The following is a 20,992-nucleotide window of genomic DNA, read 5'->3' on the forward strand; positions in this document are numbered from 1 at the left end:
AGGATGCCAGAATTCCTCCGAGAATCTCTGTATTCGAAGGTAACTTCACGATCCAGTCCTTATTTAGTTTCCCGATCAGGACACGGCGTCGTAAGCATGTTACAATACCGGTAACCCTTTTTTAGCAATTGCCTCAGGTAGCACCATTTGCAAATATGACAGTTAATAAATGGCATCGTGCACATTTATGACAACAAAACCCTTCGGTTTGAAACTGATTAAGACCTAGTCAGTTTCAGGCATCACCTCCAGCTGGCCAGAGATTTCGATTCAACTGAGATCACAAAGTTCAGCCCAACTTACTCTTAGCACTGTTTCAGGGAAACCCTAAGCTGTGAAGAAAAGCAATTCAGGAACAAAGAACCTCTCCACCTCTGACATGTATTCATTTAGTGACTGTTTCACTTAATGACCAAGTTTGACTGGGAATTTTTCATTGTCCTTGGGCTGTTCAAACATGGATTGGCATGCTAGGAAAAAGCAGTAGGCATATTACACGCTTAAGACAGACAGAAAAAAGTGACTTATGACCGCTTTTCACACGACCGTTGCAAGCCTCCCCACGGTCACGCGATCAAAATTTGGAAACCTGGCAACTGACTTCTTATTTATGACGGTTGCAGTGCCCTGGGGCCATGTGATCCCCTTTTGCGACCTTCTGATAAGTCACGTTAATGGGGAAAGTCAGGTTCCCTTAACAGCCGCGTTGCTAACTTAACAACTGCAGGGATTCGCTTGACAACCGTGGCAAGAAAGGTGGCAAAATGGAGCAAAAATCACTTAACAAATGTCTCACCTTTGGGCTCAATTGCAGCTGTACGTTGAGCACTACTAGAGCAGAGGTGCCCAACCTTGGCCAGTTTAGGACTTGTGGACTTCAACTCCCAGAACTCTGGGAGTTGAAGTCCACAAGTCCTAAAGTGGCCAAGGTTGTGGGGACCCCCTTTACTAGAGGACGCAATTTGCCACAGGGCATCTTATAAAAACCTTACCCTGACTCGTTACAACTCGTGGTAAGTGTGTTTGATCCACATTAAAAAGCGAAAAACACTTGTTTTTTTTAAAAAAAAAAAAGACTCTGGAGGATATCACATCCTATGACAATATATACATTGCAGCCATGGGAAGCCTTGTATCAAACCATTTACTGTCCTTTATTCAGGATATTCCACATTATCTTTGGTGTGACGATCACCTCTATCAAGTCCCACTCTGCGCCACCCTTCAGCCACCAGGAAGGGAAGGCCGTGTGCCACCTCCTGCATCAGGCAGATTTATGAACAGCCCTTGTCAGTTGTCCTCAGCAACATCCAATCTTAGTCCAAGCTGTATTGTCCCTCTTCGGAGTCATTTTCATTCCACTTTTTTCGACGGTGGCTTGTCTTCCGGAGAAGACATTGTCCCGTACCAGAGCTGCAGAAGGATGATTCCATGGCACACGTGAAGAGCAGCTGAGCTGTAGACCGTCGAGGGATACGTGTTCCACGAAAGCTCAACTAAGCCTAGAAGAAGCACTCTGAAAGCAAAGCCGAGAGAAGAAAACCACGATTTAGCTTGAGGCAGAAAGCACACACACACACAAAAAGGTGACCTGCCAGCTAATAGGAAAGGAAGTAGTTTTCCAGTTATTCCCCGCTGCGGTGAAAATATGTACCTGAATGCAGGATAGATGAATAAGCCTGGGATTCATTGAGTGGCCTGGAAAGAAGGCTATTTCTGGGAAGAAATGATATCCCTTATATCAGGGGTCCCCAACCCCCGGTCCATGGACTGGTACTGGGCCGCAGCATGCCAGCAACTGGTCCACACAAACAAGCAAAACCCCATCCGTGGGATGCAGGCAGCACACAAAACCACGCCCCCTCCGGTCCGTGGAAAAACCTCTCTCTGCGGAACCGGTCCCTGGTGCCCAACAGGCTGGGGACCTCTGCCTTAGACTGTCACATGCATACAAAGGGCCTTACCTGTTAAGCTTACAGGTAATCCTCGATTTACAGCCACTCGTTTAGTGACCGTTCAAAGTTGCAATGGCACTGAAAAAAGGGAACCGACAACCATTTTCCAAACTGACCACGGTTGCAGCCTCCCCACGGTCACCTGATCAAAATTCAAACACTTGGCCACTGGCTCATATTTATGACGGTCGCAGTCTCCCGGGGGTCTCGCGCTCCCCCTTTTGCGACCTTCTGACAATCGAAGTCAAGGGGGGAAGCCAGATTCCCTTAACAGCCATGTTGCTAACTTAACAACTGCAGGGATTCCCTTAACAACTGTGGCAAGGAAAGTCGTAACGTGGGGGGCAAAAACTCACTTAACAACTATTTCACTTAGCAACAGAAACGTTGGGGTTCAATTGAAGTCGTAAGTCAAGTCACTGCCTGTATTTTGGGATATACTGTATAACAAGCTCTTTGGGTTTTCCAGCTTTAAAATGGTAGGAACAGGGCAACCAATATCGGATAAATATCTAGATGGCCACTAGCAACTTGGGATTTTAGGCTGCCCACTCCTCTTCCCCCAACCCCATCCTCCACACCCGCTGAAATTGCTCATTCAAGTAAGATAAATGAAGGATCACTTCCTACCACCTTGTGGCTAGGATCACAACACTCCCTCACGATTCACAAAAACAAACTGCAAGATACACATTGGTCACGTAGGGCATGAATATGCATTATAAGTAGGCCTTGACTCACAATCATAATTAAGCCCAAATTTTCTATGGCTAAGCGAGACATTTGTCAATTGAGTTTTGCGCCCTTTTTATGACCTTTCTTGTCATACTTGTTAAGCGAACCGCTGCAGTTGTTAAGTTACTAACACGGTTGTTAAGGGACCCCGGCTTTTCCCCACTGACTTTGCTTGTCAGAAGGTTGCAAAAGGGGGATCACATGGTTCCTGAGATGCTGCAAACGTCATAAATATGAGTCATTTGCCCAACCTCCGAATTCTGATCGGCTGGCCATGAAGATGCTGCGACGGTTGTTTGAAGTGTGAAAAACGGTCATGTCACTTTTTCCGGTGCCATCGTAACTTCGAACTGCCACTAAACGAACTGTTGTAAGTCAAGGACTACCTGTACCACCACCTCTAGGGGGAAGGGAATTCTTTTGAAATCTCAGTGGCTGGATAACTGTTCTCACACACACACAGAAACACACTCCCACTGAAACGAGCAGTGCAGCTCACAACTCCATCTACCAGACAATGTTCCCAGTACGAAGAGAACAAGGGCAATGCTGGCCCATGTGAAGAGACTCTGAAAGACGACAAAAGATCCTTGGGTCCTATCCCCCCCCCCACACACAAGCTCCAGGAAGACAATACCTACTTCAGGAGGTGGGCGAGCGTCTTGGGTGGTGTGCACCAGAGCAGGTAGGGCAAGGTGTGGAAATACCAGACATAGAACTGGTAATGCAAGGAGCGGCTGAAGCAAACACCAATGAAATTGGAGGTAAAGAGGGTGAAAATGACCTGTGGCTTTTGGTTAAGGACAGACTGCATCGTGCAAAACTCGGAGGGCTATAGCAACATTGCCATGCACATTGAACTATACCATGGGTAGAAAACCTTGGCTCTTTTATGACTCATGGACTTCAACTCCCAGCATACCTGAGCCAGCACGGCTCAGCTTAGAAACCTCTCCCTTTCCCCTCATCATGGCTGGCTCAGGAATTCTGGGAGCTGAAGTCCACAATTCATCAAGCAGCCTAGGCCTAGGGTAGAAAACCTTAGCTTTTATGACTTGTGGACTTCAACTTGTGGACTTCAACTCCCAGCATTCCTGAGCCAGCACGGCTCAGCTTATATATATATATATATATATATATATATATATATATATATATATATATATATATATATATATATATATATATATATATATATATATATATATATATATATATATATATATATATATATATATATATATATATATATATATATATATATATATATATATATATATATATATATATATTCTTGCCCTGTTCACCGCCCTGAGTCCTTCGGGAGAAGGGCGGTATAGAAATAGTATTAAATAAAATAATAAATAAATAATAATATATATATATAAATAAATAATATATATATATACCAATGATGTCCAACTTTAGCAACTTTGAGACCTGTGGACTTTAACTGCCAGAATTCGGAAGTCTTAAGTTGTTAAGGTTAATAGAATGGAATAGAATAAGGAATGGAATGGAATGGAACAGTATAGAATAATTTGTCACTTTAAATGTACACTAATCAGCATACATTAAAGATAACTATTACTGTCATTATTTTTTTTACTGTGGGCACAACGGCACATCAAAAATGAAATTTACTTGCCCGCTCTCAAAGTGAAGCACATACATGACACACACCTGAACATACTATATACAACATATGTATAGACCCACACCCCTACATATTAAACACTGTCCACCTTAAATATATATTTAAGCGGGGGGGGGGGGAGAAATCCTGCGAATTGGCAAGATGGATGGCATAAGGAACAGAGCTGTTGGACACCCCTAACTGGGTAATCAATTCTTCTCATAACGTACTTCAAGAAAATCCCATCTTCAGTAAAAGGATATGATTTGCTGAAAGGGGTTCTGGATGCTCCTTCCTCTTGGCTGGATCCTTTAATAGGCTCAAGAAGTTTTCATCAGATCTGTAGGGGACCAGTAAGAAAATAGGTCAGTTTCACGGTGGTCTAGTTGCCAGGATTAACCCCATCAATACATGAGATCCTAGGTTGATGACTGCCTTCGTTCCAGAACTGTTGACTTTCTACATGCAACGAAGCCCAAGGCAAATGCAACAAATATATCTTTCTCTTTGAGGATAGTGGCAGAAAATTTTAAACCATTTCCATCAATGTAGAAAAGAAAGACTAGGGCTGCCATGATAGCAGCCTTCCTATATTTGAGGGGCTGCCACAAAGAAGAGGGAGTCGAGTTATTCTCCAAAGCAGCTGAAGGCAGGACAAGAAGCAACGGATGGAAACTCGTCAAGGAGAGAAGCAACCTGGTGGAACTAAGGAGAAATTTCAGACAGTGAGAGTGATTAACCAGTGGAACATCCTGCCTCCAGAGGTTTTTGCCACAGTTAAGCAAGTCATTGCAGTCATTAAGTGACTCATGCTCCAGAAGTTGTGGGTGGTCCATCACTGGAGGTTTTTAAGAAGAGACGGGATGGCCATGTGTGGAATGGTATATTTGGGGGGGGGGAAGGGGGGGTTGGACTAGAACAGGGGTAGGCAACCTTGGCTCTTTTATGACGCGTGGACTTCTACTCCCAGAATTCCTGAGCCAGCCACACTGAGGGGAAAGGGAGGTTTCCAAGCTGAGCCAGGCTGGCTGAGGAATTCTGGGAGTTGAAGTCCATGAGTCATAAAAGAGCCAAGGTTGCCTACCCTTGGCCTAGGCCGCTTTATGTCTTGTGGACTTCAACTCCCAGAATTCTTGAGCCAGCCACGCTGAGGGGAAAGGGAGAGGTTTCCAAGCTGAGCCAGGCTGGCTGAGGAATTCTGGGAGTTGAAGTCCACGAGTCATAAAAGAGCCAAGGTGGCCTACCCCCTGGCCTAGAAGACTTCCAAGGTCCCTCCCAACTCTGTTAAGGCCTGAGGCAAAAGGGCCTCTTTTTCGTAGCTCCTTTCCCCACGAACTGCCACTTCTCACCTGTGCCACCTGTTTAGTGCAAAGAGAGCCAGGACTGTGAAGTGGAGGACCAAGAGCGCCAGGTGAAAAGCCCGGTGTTGGAAAACCTCTTCGGGCAAGAACCTCCAATTTACGGTCCACTTGAAGAGGAACTGACGACCCAAATCAAAGGAACGGGACACGTACCCCACGGGGTTCTCCATCAGGAACGGCAAGCCCAGGGCCACCTGCAAGATATGTATGTATGTATGTATACGCGGTGGCTCAGTGGGTTAGGACGCTGAGCTTGTCGATCAGAAGGTCGGCAGTTTGGTGGGTCGAATCCCAAGTGCCGCGTAACAGAGTGAGTGCCTGTTACTCGTCCCAGCTTCTGCCAACATAGCAGTTCGAAAGCACGTAAAAGTGCTGGCTCTTCGGCTTTGAAATGGAGATGAGCACCATGTATATATATATATCTATATGTATATATACTGCTAAGCTTGTAAGCCGCCCTGAGTCTTCGGAGAAGGGTGGGATATAAATGTAATAAAAATAATAATAATAATAAATATATATCTATATCTATATCTCTATATATCTATATCTATATCTATATATGTGTGTGTGTATATATGTATGTATGTGTATGTTGTTGTTGTTGTTGTTGTTAGCTGCGAAGTCGTGTCCGACCCATCGCGACCATATGGACAACATTCCTCCAGGCCTTCCTGTCCTCTACCATCTTCTGGAGTCCATTTAAGCTCACGCCTACTGCTTCAGTGACTCCATCCAGCCACCTCATTCTCTGTCGTCCCCTTCTTCTATTGCCCTCGATCTTTCCCAGCATTAGGCTCTTCTCCAGTGAGTCCTTCCTTCTCATTAGGTGGCCAAAGTACTTGAGTTTTAGCTTCAGGATCTGGCCTTCTAAAGAGCAGTCAGGATTGATCTCCTCTAGGACTGACCGGTTTGATCGCCTTGCGGTCCAAGGGACTCGCAGGAGTCTTCTCCAGCACCACAGTTCAAAGGCCTCAATTCTTTGGCGCTCAGCCTTTCTTATGCTCCAACTTTCACTGCCATACGTTGCAACTGGGAAGACCATAGCCTTGACTATACGCACTTTTGTTGACAGGGTGATGTCTCTGCTTTTTAGTGTGCTGTCTAGATTTGCCATGGCTTTCCTCCCAAGGAGCAAGCGTCTTTTAATTTCTTGGCTACAGTCCCCATCTGCAGTGATCTTGGAGCCCAGGAAAATAAAATCTGTCACTACCTCCATTTCTTCCCCATCTATTTGCCAGGAATTGAGAGGGCCAGATGCCATGATCTTGGTTTTCTTAATGTTAAGTTTCAACCCACGTTTTGCACTCTCCTTCTTCACCTGCAACAAGAGGCTCTTTAGTTCTTCTTCACTGTATGTATGTATATATATATATATATATATATATATATATATATATATATATATATATATGCTGTATACATATATACACACACACACACACACAGAGCATACACACACACACACACACACACACACACACACACAGAGAGAGAGAGCTTGCAATGGCCTTGCCAAGAATCACCAGGCTAGGCCATCCTGCCTCCCATGCATCAAAATCCACATTGTGGCACCTGTTCTAAAGTGTGCATTTGCTCCATTATTTCACATTCCATTTTCACATTCCATTTTACAAAGACTCCTGAAATGTGTCATGCCTCTGTCTGAGCTTGACTCTGAGGATGACGTGGAGTGCTTTGCTAAGGCTCGGGAGGGGGTGTCCGTGGCTTCAGAGGACTGTAGGGAACAGCAGGCTGAGGCAGACCAGGGTCCTTCAGGTGTGGAACAGGGAAGGCAGAGTGCAGGTGAGGAGCAAGCCCCCCCCCCAACACCCACACCCCTGATCCTAGAGCAAGGAGACCAGAGTGGAGGAGAGAACAACGGAGGCAGGCTCAATTGTGTCCTGCCCCACTTCACAAGGCGCACCTGGGGACTAAGATATAAGGAGACGCTGTGGGGTGGGGCATTTGCTGGGAACAAACGTGTTATCTCGAGATAGTGAATTGTGCTCTTGTCTAACTTGGACCCTTTGAAATCTGGACCGGTTGGTTTCCTGCTTCACAACCACAGAAGGCATTTTCTAAAGTCTCTCTTTGCAGACTGCAGGCAAGCCGAGAGTTAAAAAGGACTGTTTTACGTTTTTTGTGTTATCTGTCTTGCCCGTGTGTGCATTTGTTGAACTCTTGCCAGCTTATGTGGGAGCTTTTTGGGGGAACTTGGGCAGTGATTAAAGAACTGTTTCTTTGCCAGCTGACTGCTTTGCCTCCGTTCGGGGCCCTGGGTCATCACAAAATGTCATCCCCTATCTCCTGTCTATCTATCTGTTACCGTTGTCAGTTTGTGATGCAGTGCTCCCGCAGTGGAATAGATGGTTTAAAAAAGGGGTAGAGGATCCACCCATTTTCTCTTACCTTGCAGGAATTTAGCTTCCCCACCCCACCCTCCGAGAGGTTGTTAGGCAGCTCCTGGCATTTAATGTTGGCAATCTAACCTTCATTTCTCCAGGGTTATAACAACCCAGTAACAGGCCCCAGGTTTTCCCCCTGCCGAAAAAGCTTTTCACGAGCTATGCCCGTACAATTCTTTTCTCCAACTTCTGCTGAAAAACCTGTTTGTTTGCTTTCTTCACATTCATAAACACAGGTAGCCCTGTGTTCATTTAGTGACCTTTCAAAGTTACAACAGCACTGACAAGTGACTTATGGCCATTTTTCACACTTAACGACCACTGCAGTGGCCTGGGATCCTGCGATCCCCTTTTGCGACTTTCTGACAAGCAAAATCAACGGGGAAGCCAGATTCACTTAATCACCGTCTTACTAACTTAACCAATGCAATGGTTCACTTAGCAACTGTGGCAAGAGAGAGTCGTAAGGTGGAGCAAAATCCACTTAACAAATGTTTCACTTAGCACCATAAACGTTGAGGTCAATTGTGGTCGTAACGCGAGGACTATCTGTTAAGATTTTCTCTCCCTTGTTTAAGAAACAAAAATTCTATGGAGAAATACCCCGGTTTTTCTTTTGGGCAGCTGATGACGATTCTGCACAACTATTGCATAAAGAATGCCAACTGCAAAAATTGTGAAGTAATCCCCCATTGGAGAAGAAATCCCTTGGTCCCATGGCTTCCTTCGTGTAACTCAGGGGTCTTCAAACTTGGCCCTTTTATGACTTGTGGACTTCAACTCCCAGAATTCCTCAGCCAGCATAGCTGGCTGAGGAATTCTGGGAGTTGAAGTCCACAAGTCATAAAAGGGCCAAGTTTGAAGACCCCTGGTGTAACTTGTCCCTCGAGTTATTCAACCCTCGAAATCTGCAGATTTGAAAGCAGATGACTAAAGAGGGGAAAATAAGGTGGTGGGAAAAAATAATGCAAGAGAAATGCTGATGACACGACGTTTTCAGTATTATTTGGACGTCCCATGGTCAAATCATCTCTGAAGTAGGTTGAAGATGGAGGGAGGGAGGAAAGGAGAAAGGATATAGGAATGATAAATGGGAGGATGGATGCATGGATGGATGTTGTTGTTAGTTGTGAAGTCGTGTCCGACCCATCACGACCCCATGGGCAATGTTCCTCCAGGCCTTCCTGTCCTCTACCATCTTCTGGAGTCCATTTAGGCTCATGCCTACTGCTTCAGTGACTCCATCCAGCCACCTCATTCTCCGTCGTCCCCTTCTTCTATTGCCCTCAATCTTTCCCAGCATTAGGCTCTTCTCCAGTGAGTCCTTCCTTCTCATTAGGTGGCCAAAGTATTTGAGTTTCAACTTCAGGATCTGGCCTTCTAAAGAGCAGTCAGGGCTGATCTCCTCTAGGACTGACCGGTTTGATCGCCTTGCAGTCCGAGGGACTCGCAGGAGTCTTCTCCAGCACCAGAGTTCAAAGGCCTCAATTTGTTGGCAATGGATGGATGGGAAGATGCAATTTTGTTTCTGGGCAATTATCGAATTAATTGACGTATACAAATGGCTTTCAATGGGAACTAAAACTCTGAAGTCCTCCAGCTCAAAGGAACAATGAAGGGTGACACAACACAAGTCAGAGTCCAGTTGTGAGCAAAGTCCCTTGTCTGACACTACTTGCACATAGGGAGAGGAACCATTTATGAACCCAGGCCATTTCTCCTTCCACTTACGCAGCCCTTCCCAGCCTCCCCCCTCTCCCCAGGCCTTGCTGCTACAAAGCAGGTCCTCCAATCCTGAGGGACAGTCTTTCCTCAACTTACCTGCAGAAGGGCGCAGATGGCGAGCTTTGGGATGGCACCTCGCAGTCCAAAACACCGGAGGAGGAGGAAGAGAAGGCCTGGCGCAAAGAGGAGGATGTTCATTTTTACAGACACAGCCAGGCTGAAAGGCGAAAGGCAGGAGGGATGTTAGATGGGTGAGTGGCCAGCCCCATTCCCATGAACGCCAGCTCTGTAGGCTACATCTATGCTTAAACACCATCCGAGCAGCAACCAGAGACAATCTCTGCCCTTCCATGAAGTCCACAAGTCATAAAAGGTCCAGGTTTGAAGACCCCCTGATCTAACTGAAGAAACCACAACTGGCTAGATTTACACATACATGAAGCTAAATCAGTGATAAGGTAAAGGTAAAGGTTCCCCCGCACATGCGTGCTAGTCGTTTCCAACTCTAGGGGCCGGTGCTCATCTCCGTTTCAAAGCCGAAGAGCCAGCGCTTGTCCGAGGACGTCTCCGCGGTCATGTGGCCGGCATGACTAGACACCAAAGGCGCACAGAACGCTGTTACCTTCCCACCGGAGTGGTCCCTATTTTTCTACTTGCATTTTTACGTGCTTTCGAACTGCTAGGTTGGCAGAAGCTGGGACAAGTAACAGGCGCTCACTCTGCTACGCGGCACTCGGGATTTGACCCGTCAAACTGCCGACCTTCTGATCGACAAGCTCAGTGTCCTAACCCACTGAGCCACCGCGTCCCTTAAATCAGTGATGGCTTGGTCTAATTCAGGGGTAGGCAACCTAGGCTCTTTTATGACTCGTGGACTTCAACGCCCAGAATTCCTGAGCCAGCCACGCTGAGGGGAAAGGGAGAGGTTTCCCAAGCTGAGCCATGCTGGCTCAGGAATTCTGGGAGTTGAAGTCCACCAGTCATAAAAGAGCCAAGGTTGCCTACCCCTGGTCTAATCTATGAACCCAGCCTAAGTCACGACTGGAATACAAGGCAGGCAAAACTGAGGCTGAGACAAGAAAGGATACGATGCTCGGGAATCAACGAATGTGCAATTTTTGGGTGGGAAAAAAAACCAACCACCATGGAGGGTATATACTAATTTTTTTTTTGGTGGCAAAAATGTTATAAATTAGTGCCAGGGCGAGACCCGTTTCCTTTAAATTTAACGTTTTCATTTGGAACACTGAATGCTTTTAATGTTTTTGTTGTTTTATATTTTGCCTTTAGAACGTCGTAAACAGTGACAGTGACATGGACAGAACTGAATACACTGGGTTTTTTTTTTTTTTTTAAATGAATAAATTTGTACAGGTGGTTTTCGACTTACATCCATTTCTTTAGTGACGGTTCAAAGTTTCAAAGGGCCTGGGAAAAAAGTGACTTCAAAGCATTTTTCACACCCGTGACTGTTCCAGCCTCCCCAGGGTCATGTGATTCCCCCTTTGTGACCTTTTGACAAACCAAAAAAATCAATCGGGAAGCCAAATTCGCTTAACTGCCTCGCTTAGCAACAGAAATTTGGGGCTCAATTGCGGTCGTTGAGGATTACCGGTAGCTTGCTGACTAGGGTAAAAGGGCCGAGCATCTTTTATCACGCCAAGGCATTAAACCTGGTTAATGACACCCCCCCCCCCAGTGAGGAGTGCAGGGGTTTTGTCAAGCCAACACCCAGACCACAGGACTTTGAACTGAAGGAAACACAGCCAATCAAGGGCCAAACCCTCTTAGGATTAACACCCGTCTCTAGCCCAGGGGGTCTCCAAGCACGGCTGGCTGGGGAATTCTGGGACTTGAAGTCCACAAGCCTTAAAGCTGTCAAGGTTGGAGACCTACCCTACACACACACACACACACACTCCAGCCCAGAAGGTGAAGCTTTTTCCACCGTGAGCAACTGATCAGAAACAGAGGACCTGAGCCTACCAAGCTTGAGATGGGCCAGGTCTGCAAGGTGCTCCCTTGCCCCACCCTGCCCCTAACCAGCAAAGGGGACCCCAGGGATTGCTCACCTGAAGCAGAAGCAGCCGCAGGACCAGCGATCCTCCAGAAAGAGATTGACAGCCAGGAAAAGGATTGCCATGGCCACCGGGTCATTGAAGAGGCGCAAGACGAAGATGGAGTGGATGCGGTAGGAGGCGCAGCACATGAAGAAGAACACGTAGGGAGGGACCTGCAGAAGAGCGGGCAGGGATGATAACAGGAAACACGCCTAGCTTGGGGGTTTTAAGATTTTGGCAGCGGCTCGCTCTCCAAAGCTCGTTGCAGTTGAGTTTCTGAACGTTTCGTTACCAGACTAGGCAACATCATCAGCAGGATGTTCGGGCCCTATTCTCCTTGGCTTATAAACGTCTTGTGTACCAGCGTGGTCAGTTGGGACACGTGATTGGTTGTTCGTGTGGAGCTATATTTAAATTCTGAGCAGCTGATTGGCTCTCGTTGATTGGTCGTTCGAATGGCCTGGTTTCTTATCTATTCGTATGCTGGATCTAGGCCAGGGGTAGGCCACCTTGGCTCTTTTATGACTGGTGGACTTCAACTCCCAGAATTCCTGAGCCAGCCATGCTGAGGGAAAAGGGAGAGGTTTCCCAAGCTGAGCCGTGCTGGCTCAGGAATTCTGGGAGTTCAAGTCCAAGAATCATACAAGAGCCAAGGTTTGCTACCCCTGGCCTAGGCCTAGGCTGCTTTATGACTCGTGGACTTCAACTCCCAGAATTCCTGAGCCAGTCATGCTGAGGGGAAAGGGAGAGGTTTCCAAGCTGAGCCATGCTGGCTCAGGAATTCTGGGAGTTGAAGTTCACACATTTTCAAGGGACCACATTTGAGAAACATGGCCTAATGCAGGGGTAGGCAACCTTGGCTCTTTTATGACTGGTGGACTTCAACTCCCAGAATTCCTGAGCCAGCCATGCTGAGGGAAAAGGGGGAGGTTTCCCAAGCTGAGCCGTGCTGGCTCAGGAATTCTGGGAGTTCAAGTCCAAGAATCATACAAGAGCCAAGGTTTTCTACCCCTGGCCTAGGCCTAGGCTGCTTTATGACTTGTGGACTTCAACTCCCAGAATTCTTGAGCCAGTCATGCTGAGGGGAAAGGGAGAGGTTTCCAAGCTGAGCCGTGCTGGCTCAGGAATTCTGGGAGTTCAAGTCCAAGAATCATACAAGAGCCAAGGTTTTCTACCCCTGGCCTAGGCCTAGGCTGCTTTATGACTTGTGGACTTCAACTCCCAGAATTCCTGAGCCAGTCATGCTGAGGGGAAAGGGAGAGGTTTCCAAGCTGAGCCGTGCTGGCTCAGGAATTCTGGGAGTTCAAGTCCAAGAATCATACAAGAGCCAAGGTTTTCTACCCCTGGCCTAGGCCTAGGCTGCTTTATGACTTGTGGACTTCAACTCCCAGAATTCCTGAGCCAGTCATGCTGAGGGGAAAGGGAGAGGTTTCCAAGCTGAGCCGTGCTGGCTCAGGAATTCTGGGAGTTCAAGTCCAAGAATCATACAAGAGCCAAAGTTTTCTACCCCTGGCCTAGGCTGCTTTATGACTTGTGGACTTCAACTCCCAGAATTCCTGAGCCAGCCAGGCTGAGGGGAAAGGGAGAGGTTTCCAAGCTGAGCCGTGCTGGCTCAGGAATTCTGGGAGTTGAAGTCCACCAGTCCTAAAAGAGCCAAGGTTGCCTACCCCTGATCTAGATCCAGCATACTTGTTAATTGCTCCTTTGCTAGAATACCAGGCTTCCATCAATTCACGTGTGTGGCGGGTGCTGGCAGGCCCAATGATCTGTGTTCCTTCCCATTCGAACTGGTCTTGTTTATTATCAACGTGGTTTGAGATTAGGGATTTTGGCTCGTGCCGTTTAACTGCTAGTTGGTGTTCACAAACCCTTGTTTTCAACCGCCTTCCTGTTTGTCCCACATAGAATTGGTTGGGGGGGGGGCGGTGAGGAGTCAGGCTCACCCACCACCAGTGCAGCAGAGACTGAGGTCTGAGGGAGCAATACAGGTGGTTGAAGCCTACATGGATGAAGTGGAGGGTCTTGTGAATGGGATCCCGGATTACACCCAACTAAAAGGGGACACAGGACCCCTTGGGAGAGTACTTATCAACTTCCAACCTTACTGAGGCTCTTGTGGATCCCTCATCATCATCATCATCACCAACGTAATTTATCAAACCTGTACGGCACCTGACATCTCCCAACGATTCTGGGTCGCTCACAACCCTCAAAAGAAATTACATTACAGGTAGTCCTTGACTTACAACAGTTCGTTTAGTGACCGGTCAAAGTTACAACGGCACTGAAAAAAAAGGGACTTTTGTCTATTTCACACGCTCGCCACCACTGCAGCATCCCCCGTGGACGCACGATCAAAATTCAGACGCTTGGCAACTGATTCATATTTATGACGGTCGCAGTGTCCCGGAATCCTCTTTTTCAATCTTCTGACAAGCAAAGTGAACAGGGAAGCCAGATTCCCTTCACTTTTGCTAATTTAACAACTGTTACTAATTTAAGAAAAATTGCAGTGATTCCCTTAACAACTGTGGCAAGAAAGGTCATAAAAATGGAGCAAAATTCACTTAACAAATGCCTCACTTTGCAACAGAAATTTTTGGCTCAGCCGTGGTCCTAAGTCGAGGACTACCTGTATTCCCACCCAGTTCACTTTAACGGGACACCCCGATTTCCTTTCCATACAGAGTGAAGGCCTCAGTTCCAACCCCCACAAGGGCAACCCTGGCTTTCTTTTGTTTGACAAACCCCTGGCACAGGTCACAATAGCTGGGCCGCTCTTTAAATAACTGAACGAGGTGGGTTCAAATTAGTCCCTGGATGTGAGGCCACTAGGAAATCACAGGGCTGTAGCTTAGACTTGGAAGCTGAAAACAAAAAAAAAATCCCACTAAAAGGCATGTTCCCGTACATTCACCAGGAGTCAAAATCAACACAAGGAGATTCGACCTTGCTTTTACCAGCAGCGGTGACCAAATGTGTCACAGCTCTATTTTTGTTTCCAATGCAGGGATTTATGTGTAACCCTTCAGCACAAAAGCAGAGTGGCTTAAAAACTCAGGGAGGGGTGGGGTGGGGGAAAGAAAAAGCTTCACATAAATTCCGCAGCGTTACAGGAAGTTCTCAATTTACGACTTGTAAGGGAGCCTGCCTGCAATCATAAAACAGGATCACAGCCTGACCAATCAATCATCGGTGATTGTTAAGCCGAACACCAAAGGGGTTAGTGAACACAGTGTTTGCCAGGGGATGTTTTTGCTAGAGGTTAAACACCAATTTGCAGCAAAAAATGCTGTGAATCGAGTCACGTGATCACGGGACGTTACAAACTCCCACAAATACGGGCCAGTTTTCGAGGGCCCAAAATATGCTCACGTGACCACGGGGCCGGGGAGAGAATCCACTGGAACTTTAGAACTCGATTAAGTGCCTTTTTGGAAGGTTCGGTTGTAAATCAAGGACTACCTATACTTAACACCGGACTTCCTTTGCGGTGGCAAAAAACAACGTTTTTTTTAATTTTTATTTGACTTGCAATGTACGTTGTATGCCTGATGCTCCGTAAAATCAATAATGGGGAACTGCTCCCATTAATCCTTTGCTTTTAGCCATATACAGTAGATTCTCTGCTGGGCTTTAGAGCTTCCAGAAATCCCATTACAGCTCCTGACCTTGTTGGTGCGGCTGTAGATGCGGAAAACCAGCAGCAGGGTGATCAGGTACAGGGCGGCAAAGAAGTACTGCGCCAGGCGGATGTTGGTGCCTCGGTCGGTGGCATAATACAGGCCCATGAAGATGTAAACAAAGCCAGCAGGGTACCTGCAGTTGGGGGAGAGAGAAAGGGGGATTTAAAGAAGAAACAAAGAGAAACTTCCTTGGTGTCAGGTCTGCCAGTGTCAAAGCTTCAGCCTGCTTCCTTTCACTGGCATCCTGCTATAAATTGTGGGAAGGGGAAGGAGGAGAATGTAGGGGGGGAGGGATGACAGGATGACAGAAACCAGATGCCAATCTGGAACAGACCAGCATATACAGGAAGGGTGAGAACGCAATGTGAAAGTACACCAAAGAGATGCCAAACCTTAAAGCGGTTACCCCAACACCAAATCGGAATACTATTGGCCACGCACGAATTGGTCAAGAAGGGAGGGGGCAGGAATTGGGGAAAAGGCAGGTTTTGAGCAGGAATACTCAAGACCCGGCTTTGCCTATGCTGAAAGCACTTGACTTTAGTAAAAGTATATCTGTTGCTAGGAATGGAGTCAAGGGTCTTTCTTTGCTAAATGCTCAAGCTGGAACAAGCCTGACACTTGCTGTGCCCAATCAAACAACAAATCAGCGAACACCTTGATGCGAACAAAGTTACCACTAAAAGCCAACATGGGTTTGTCAAAAACAGATTATGCCAGACAAATCTTATTGCATTCTTTGACCAAGTGACAAAACTAGTGGACCAGAGGAATGCTGTAGATATAATTTACTTGGACTTCAGTAAGGCATCTGATAAAGTAGATCACAACCTACTACTTGATAAGATAGGAAAATGTGGGTTAGATAGCATCACCACCAGATGGATTCGTAGCTGGCTGACAGGCCGTACTCAGCGTGTGGTCCTCAATGGAACTGCATCTACACGGAAGGAAGTGTGTAGTGGGGTGCCCCAGGGCTCTGTTCTGGGCCCAGTGCTCTTCAACATCTTCATCAACAATTTGGATGAGGGGATAGATGGGGAACTCATCAAATTTGCAGACGACACCAAGCTGGCAGGAATAGCCAATACTCCAGAAGATAGGCTTAAGATACAGGAGGATCTGGACAGACTCGAACACTGGGCACTATCTAACAAAATGAAATTCAATTGTGAAAAAAGTAAGGTTCTACATTTAGGCAGGAAAAATCAAATGCACAGGTATAGTATAGGTGGTACCTTGCTCAATAGTAGCAACTGTGAGAGAGATCTCGGAGTCCTAGTGGACAATCACTTAAATATGAGCCAGCAGTGTGCTGCAGCTGCCAAAAAAGCCAACACAGTGCTAGGCTGCATTAACAGAGGGATAGAATCAAGATTGCATGAAATACTAATACCACTTTACAATGCCTTGGTAAGGCCACACCTGGAATACTGCATCCAGTTTTGGTCACCACGATGTAAAAAAGATGTCGAGACTCTAAAAAGAGTACAGAGAAGAGCAACAAAGATGATTGGGGAACTGGAGGCTAAAACATATAGGGAACGGTTGCTGGAATTGGGTATGTGTAGTTTAATGAAGAGAAGGGTGAGGGGTGACATGATAGCAGTGTTCCAATATCTCAGGGGCTGCCACAAAGAAGAGGGAGTCAAGCTATTCTCCAAAGCGCCCGAAGGGCAGGACAAGAAGCAACGGATGGAAACGGATCAAGGAGAGAAGCAACCTAGAACTAAGGAGAAACTTCCTGACAGTTAGAACAATTAACCAGTGGAACAACCTGCCTCCAGAAGTGGTGAATGCTCCAACACTGGAAGTTTTTAAGAAGAGACTGGACAGCCATTTGTCTGAAATGGTATAGGGTTTCCTGCCTGAGCAGGGGGTTGGACTAGATGACCTCCAAGGTCCCTTCCAACTTCTTCATCATCATCATTATTATTATTATTATTATTATTATTATTATTATTATTATTATTATTATTATTATTATTATTATTATTATTATTATTATTCTCTTTTTTCCCAGGACAGGATTCCCTCCCTCCCTCTGTCCCTGACTCACAACTCCTACACAGCAACTGCGCCTGGTTGCTCGAGGGACTGTCTCCCATAGAATCAGCTGACCAATTCGATCCTGTGGGGCTGATGTGCTTAGGGTCCCTTCGATTAAACAATGTCGTATCTCAAGAGCCCCAAAATGCATTTTCTCTGCAGCAGCGCCTGCTCTCTGGAATAAGGTGCCCCCAAAAGTCTAGGTGGCCCCCACTGTGCTGTTGTTTAGAAGAATTATTAAGAGCTGAATTGTTGAGAAGGCTTACGAGCCCCAAATTCCCACTAAGCAAGACGGTTGTTAAATGAGTTTTCCCCCATTACCACAGTTGTTAAGTAAATCTCTGCAGTTAAGTTAGTAACACAGTTGTTAAATGAATCTGGCTTCCCGGTTGACTTGGTGCAAAAGGTAATCACGTGACCCCCGGGACATGGAAACCGTCATAAATACAAGTCAGTTCAGGCAAGTGTCTGAATTTTTACCATGGGGATGCTGCAACAGTCGAAAGTGTGAAAAATGGCCATGTCACTATTTTTAGTGCCGTTGTAACTTTGAACAGTCACTAAATGAACGTAAGTCGAGGACTGCCAGTAACAGAATTTTGATTGTTGTGAGCTACCCAGAATCATTGGGAGATGTTGGGTACCATACAAGTTTGATATATTATGTTGATGATGACGGACCCACAGGAGCCTCAGTAAGTAAAGTACTCACACAAGGGGGCCTGTCTCCCCCTTTAGTTGGGTGTAATCCAGGGTCCCATTCACAACCCCCTCCACTTCATCCATGTAGGCTTTCCAGTCAATCTCAGTATCTGTGGGGAAAGTACACAGATGCTCATCAGTTCAGCAGCCAGAGGATCTGGGGTCCACATCTTTTAAAAGTTGCCAACACTGAAAAATACTGCCCTAAACTGTGCTAATACTACTGATTTAATTGACAGAAAATTTACTCTGCATGGCTTCTGCACACATGGTACAGGCTCACGAAACTGATTTCATGATTTTAGTTTAAAATAACATGTGAACTCTTATTTCCATTGACTTCAGAAAGTTACTGGGTATGTTCACCAACACACCTAACCTGGTTACTGATTAACCCATTTTCAGAATTGATATAAGAGAGTGAACTAATAAGTTAGGTTTGCAAACACATGCTATGCTATAAAAACGTCTAACGTGAATACTACGTTTAGTGTACATGCAAAAGCCTCTCTGCTTGATCGTTAACTGACCAAGAATGATTGTAACGCAAAGGCTGGAAAGGGTCACTGAGGTTGTCAAATGCACACTCAGAGACACAGACACACGTATGCTTCCTCAGTGCAAGAATCTAAATGAAATCAACCTGGACTATGGCTGTCCAGTCTGTCCACTGAAGAGAAATTTATTTTATTTTTATTAAATTTACATACCGCCCTATTCCCGTAGGACTCAGGGCGGTTTACAGGGAGGGTTAAAAACAAACATACAAAAATTAAAATCAGATTAAAAATTAATTAAATCAAGTCCCCAAAATCCCCTGCCTCTATTGGAAATTGGTTCACTGTCAAACCTTACTTACTGTTAAGGACTTTTTCCTTTAACATTCAGATTGCTAATACTGACAGCTTGTGTGAATGCCCAGGGTTTTTTTTTTTGGGGGGGGGAACCCTCTGAAGAACTGGTTCTTGAGGTAGAGGAGTTCAAAATACGTAACATCCGAATGTCTTTTCCCCTTTTCCCCTCTATTCTAGATAGAGATCCAACTTATCTACAAGAGTTGGTTCCAGCTATTTAATAAAAAAATAATCAAAGCACAATGCCTGGTTAAAATTATGAACGAGGTGGAGAGATTCTTCCCCTCTTTCTTCAAGATTACAAGTGGAGGGAAAAAGAAATATTTCTTGCGATCGTGCCTTGTTGAAACTAGCAACACACTATCGCATACCATGATTGCCACACACCCACAAAGTATAAGGAAGGGCACAGCAGTTTAGAGTAGTGTTTCTCAACCTGGGCAACTTTAATATCTACGGACTTCAACTCCCAGAATCCCCTGGCCAGCTAAGAGATTCTGGAAACTGAAGTCCATACATTTTTTAAGTTTGAGAAACACTGGTTTAGACTATGGGCTGGCCAAAAATACACCTGCACGGCTCGAATTCTATTCTTGGCGCCCCCTCGCCTACCCACTCTAAGTCGACATCCCTCTACTCATCAAGATTCTAGTCCTCAAGGTTTATCAATGCACCCAAGTACATCCCCCAGACCCCCACCTGCACCCGGTCATCCCTCCCTTCCTCTCTCCCCCACCAATGGGGCGTCCTCCCAATGGATCTGGCCAAGTCCCCCGTTACCCGAGCCTGCACTCATTATGGGAACTGGAATCCAACCCTTTTGGGATGCCCAAGGAGGGGCAGCTCCCTCCCCCCACCCCGCCGACTCACACGACACCCTCTGGATGACCCAGAAGTTGACCCCCACTTCGGCCAAGCAGAGGCAGGCGGCCACCAGCGGGGTGAAGCGCGGCTCGAAGAGCACCAGGTGCTTCTCCTGCCAGGTCCGGCGCAGGACCCGGAGCAAGACCCGGTATCCTGGCCCCGCCGCCCCCTTCCTCCGCGGCCCTGGCGCCGGCGCCATAGCCCTACTGCGGCCCGCTGGTGCCACCGCCAAAGCGCTCCCCCTCCTGGCCTCGCCCGGCGTCGACAGTTCCGGGCGCGGAAGTGCCCCCCAACACACAAGGTTCGTCCCGTCCTCGAAGGCTGCCCGGGGGTGCCGCAGCTCTGGGATTTCCCCGGTGGTCTCCCGTCCAGCTGGAGGTCAAACAAAGCCAGCTCAGCACTCCTGTCTTAAGCCGAGCGTTTGTCAAGTCTGCAACTGGACGGGTGGTTTTCTTTGCAAGAATGCGCGAGACCATTCGCAACAGAGATATATTGTGGAGTGGAAAAAATGGATTGATTACATCCAGAATAAATATGGGACTAAAAAGTTTCATTTAGCATTTGAATAAGTATTGATGTGATATCTATATAGCTTGTAGTCATTTTACAAGAGTTAAAGTGTGATAGACTTAATAACTCGTTGTTAGCATATGGTAGATTATGATTGTTTTTACTTTTATACCTTGTATTTAGCTCTGGGAAGTCGGGGAGGGGGGAAGGGGAGGGAGGGAGGGAGGGTTGGGCTGGGTTGGGAAGGGGGGGTGGGTTGGGAGGGGTTTGGTTTTGTTAAAGATAAAATGTATTGAAAAACTTTTCAATAAAAAATAAAGAATGCGCGAGGCGTTTCCCCCACCCCCACCCCTTTCCTTCACCCAAGATGCCAAAGAACCAGAGGCTCTCCTGGTGGTGTCCTTTCCATGCCCACTTATTGGCTTGCCACAGCTCTGTCATGGCTAC

General features: G+C 46.5%; 1 protein-coding gene across 2 annotated transcripts; it reads right to left on the reverse strand.

The window, feature by feature from the left end:
* Window positions 1-1,049: 1,049 nt before the first annotated feature.
* Window positions 1,050-20,272, reverse strand: ALG3 (ALG3 alpha-1,3- mannosyltransferase). Of its 2 annotated transcripts, none has more exons than XM_081329629.1 (9): window positions 20,042-20,272; window positions 18,328-18,427; window positions 15,552-15,699; window positions 11,893-12,053; window positions 9,917-10,037; window positions 5,676-5,881; window positions 4,589-4,666; window positions 3,332-3,475; window positions 1,050-1,516 (listed from the first exon to the last, which is right to left on the reverse strand). In XM_081329629.1, the coding sequence occupies exons 1-9, from the start codon at window positions 20,232-20,234 to the stop codon at window positions 1,354-1,356; spliced, it is 1,314 nt and encodes a 437-aa protein (XP_081185755.1). In that variant the 5' UTR covers window positions 20,235-20,272; the 3' UTR covers window positions 1,050-1,353. The 2 variants fall into 2 exon arrangements, with proteins under 2 accessions (XP_081185755.1, XP_081185756.1); XM_081329630.1 differs by lacking the exon at window positions 20,042-20,272 and adding an exon at window positions 19,177-19,827 and having other exon boundaries at window positions 1,051-1,516.
* Between the last annotated feature and the right edge of the window lie 720 nt (window positions 20,273-20,992).

Source organism: Vipera berus (genome assembly GCF_964194415.1).
Source record: "Vipera berus genome assembly, chromosome: 5".
NCBI classification, from domain to species: domain Eukaryota; kingdom Metazoa; phylum Chordata; class Lepidosauria; order Squamata; family Viperidae; genus Vipera; species Vipera berus.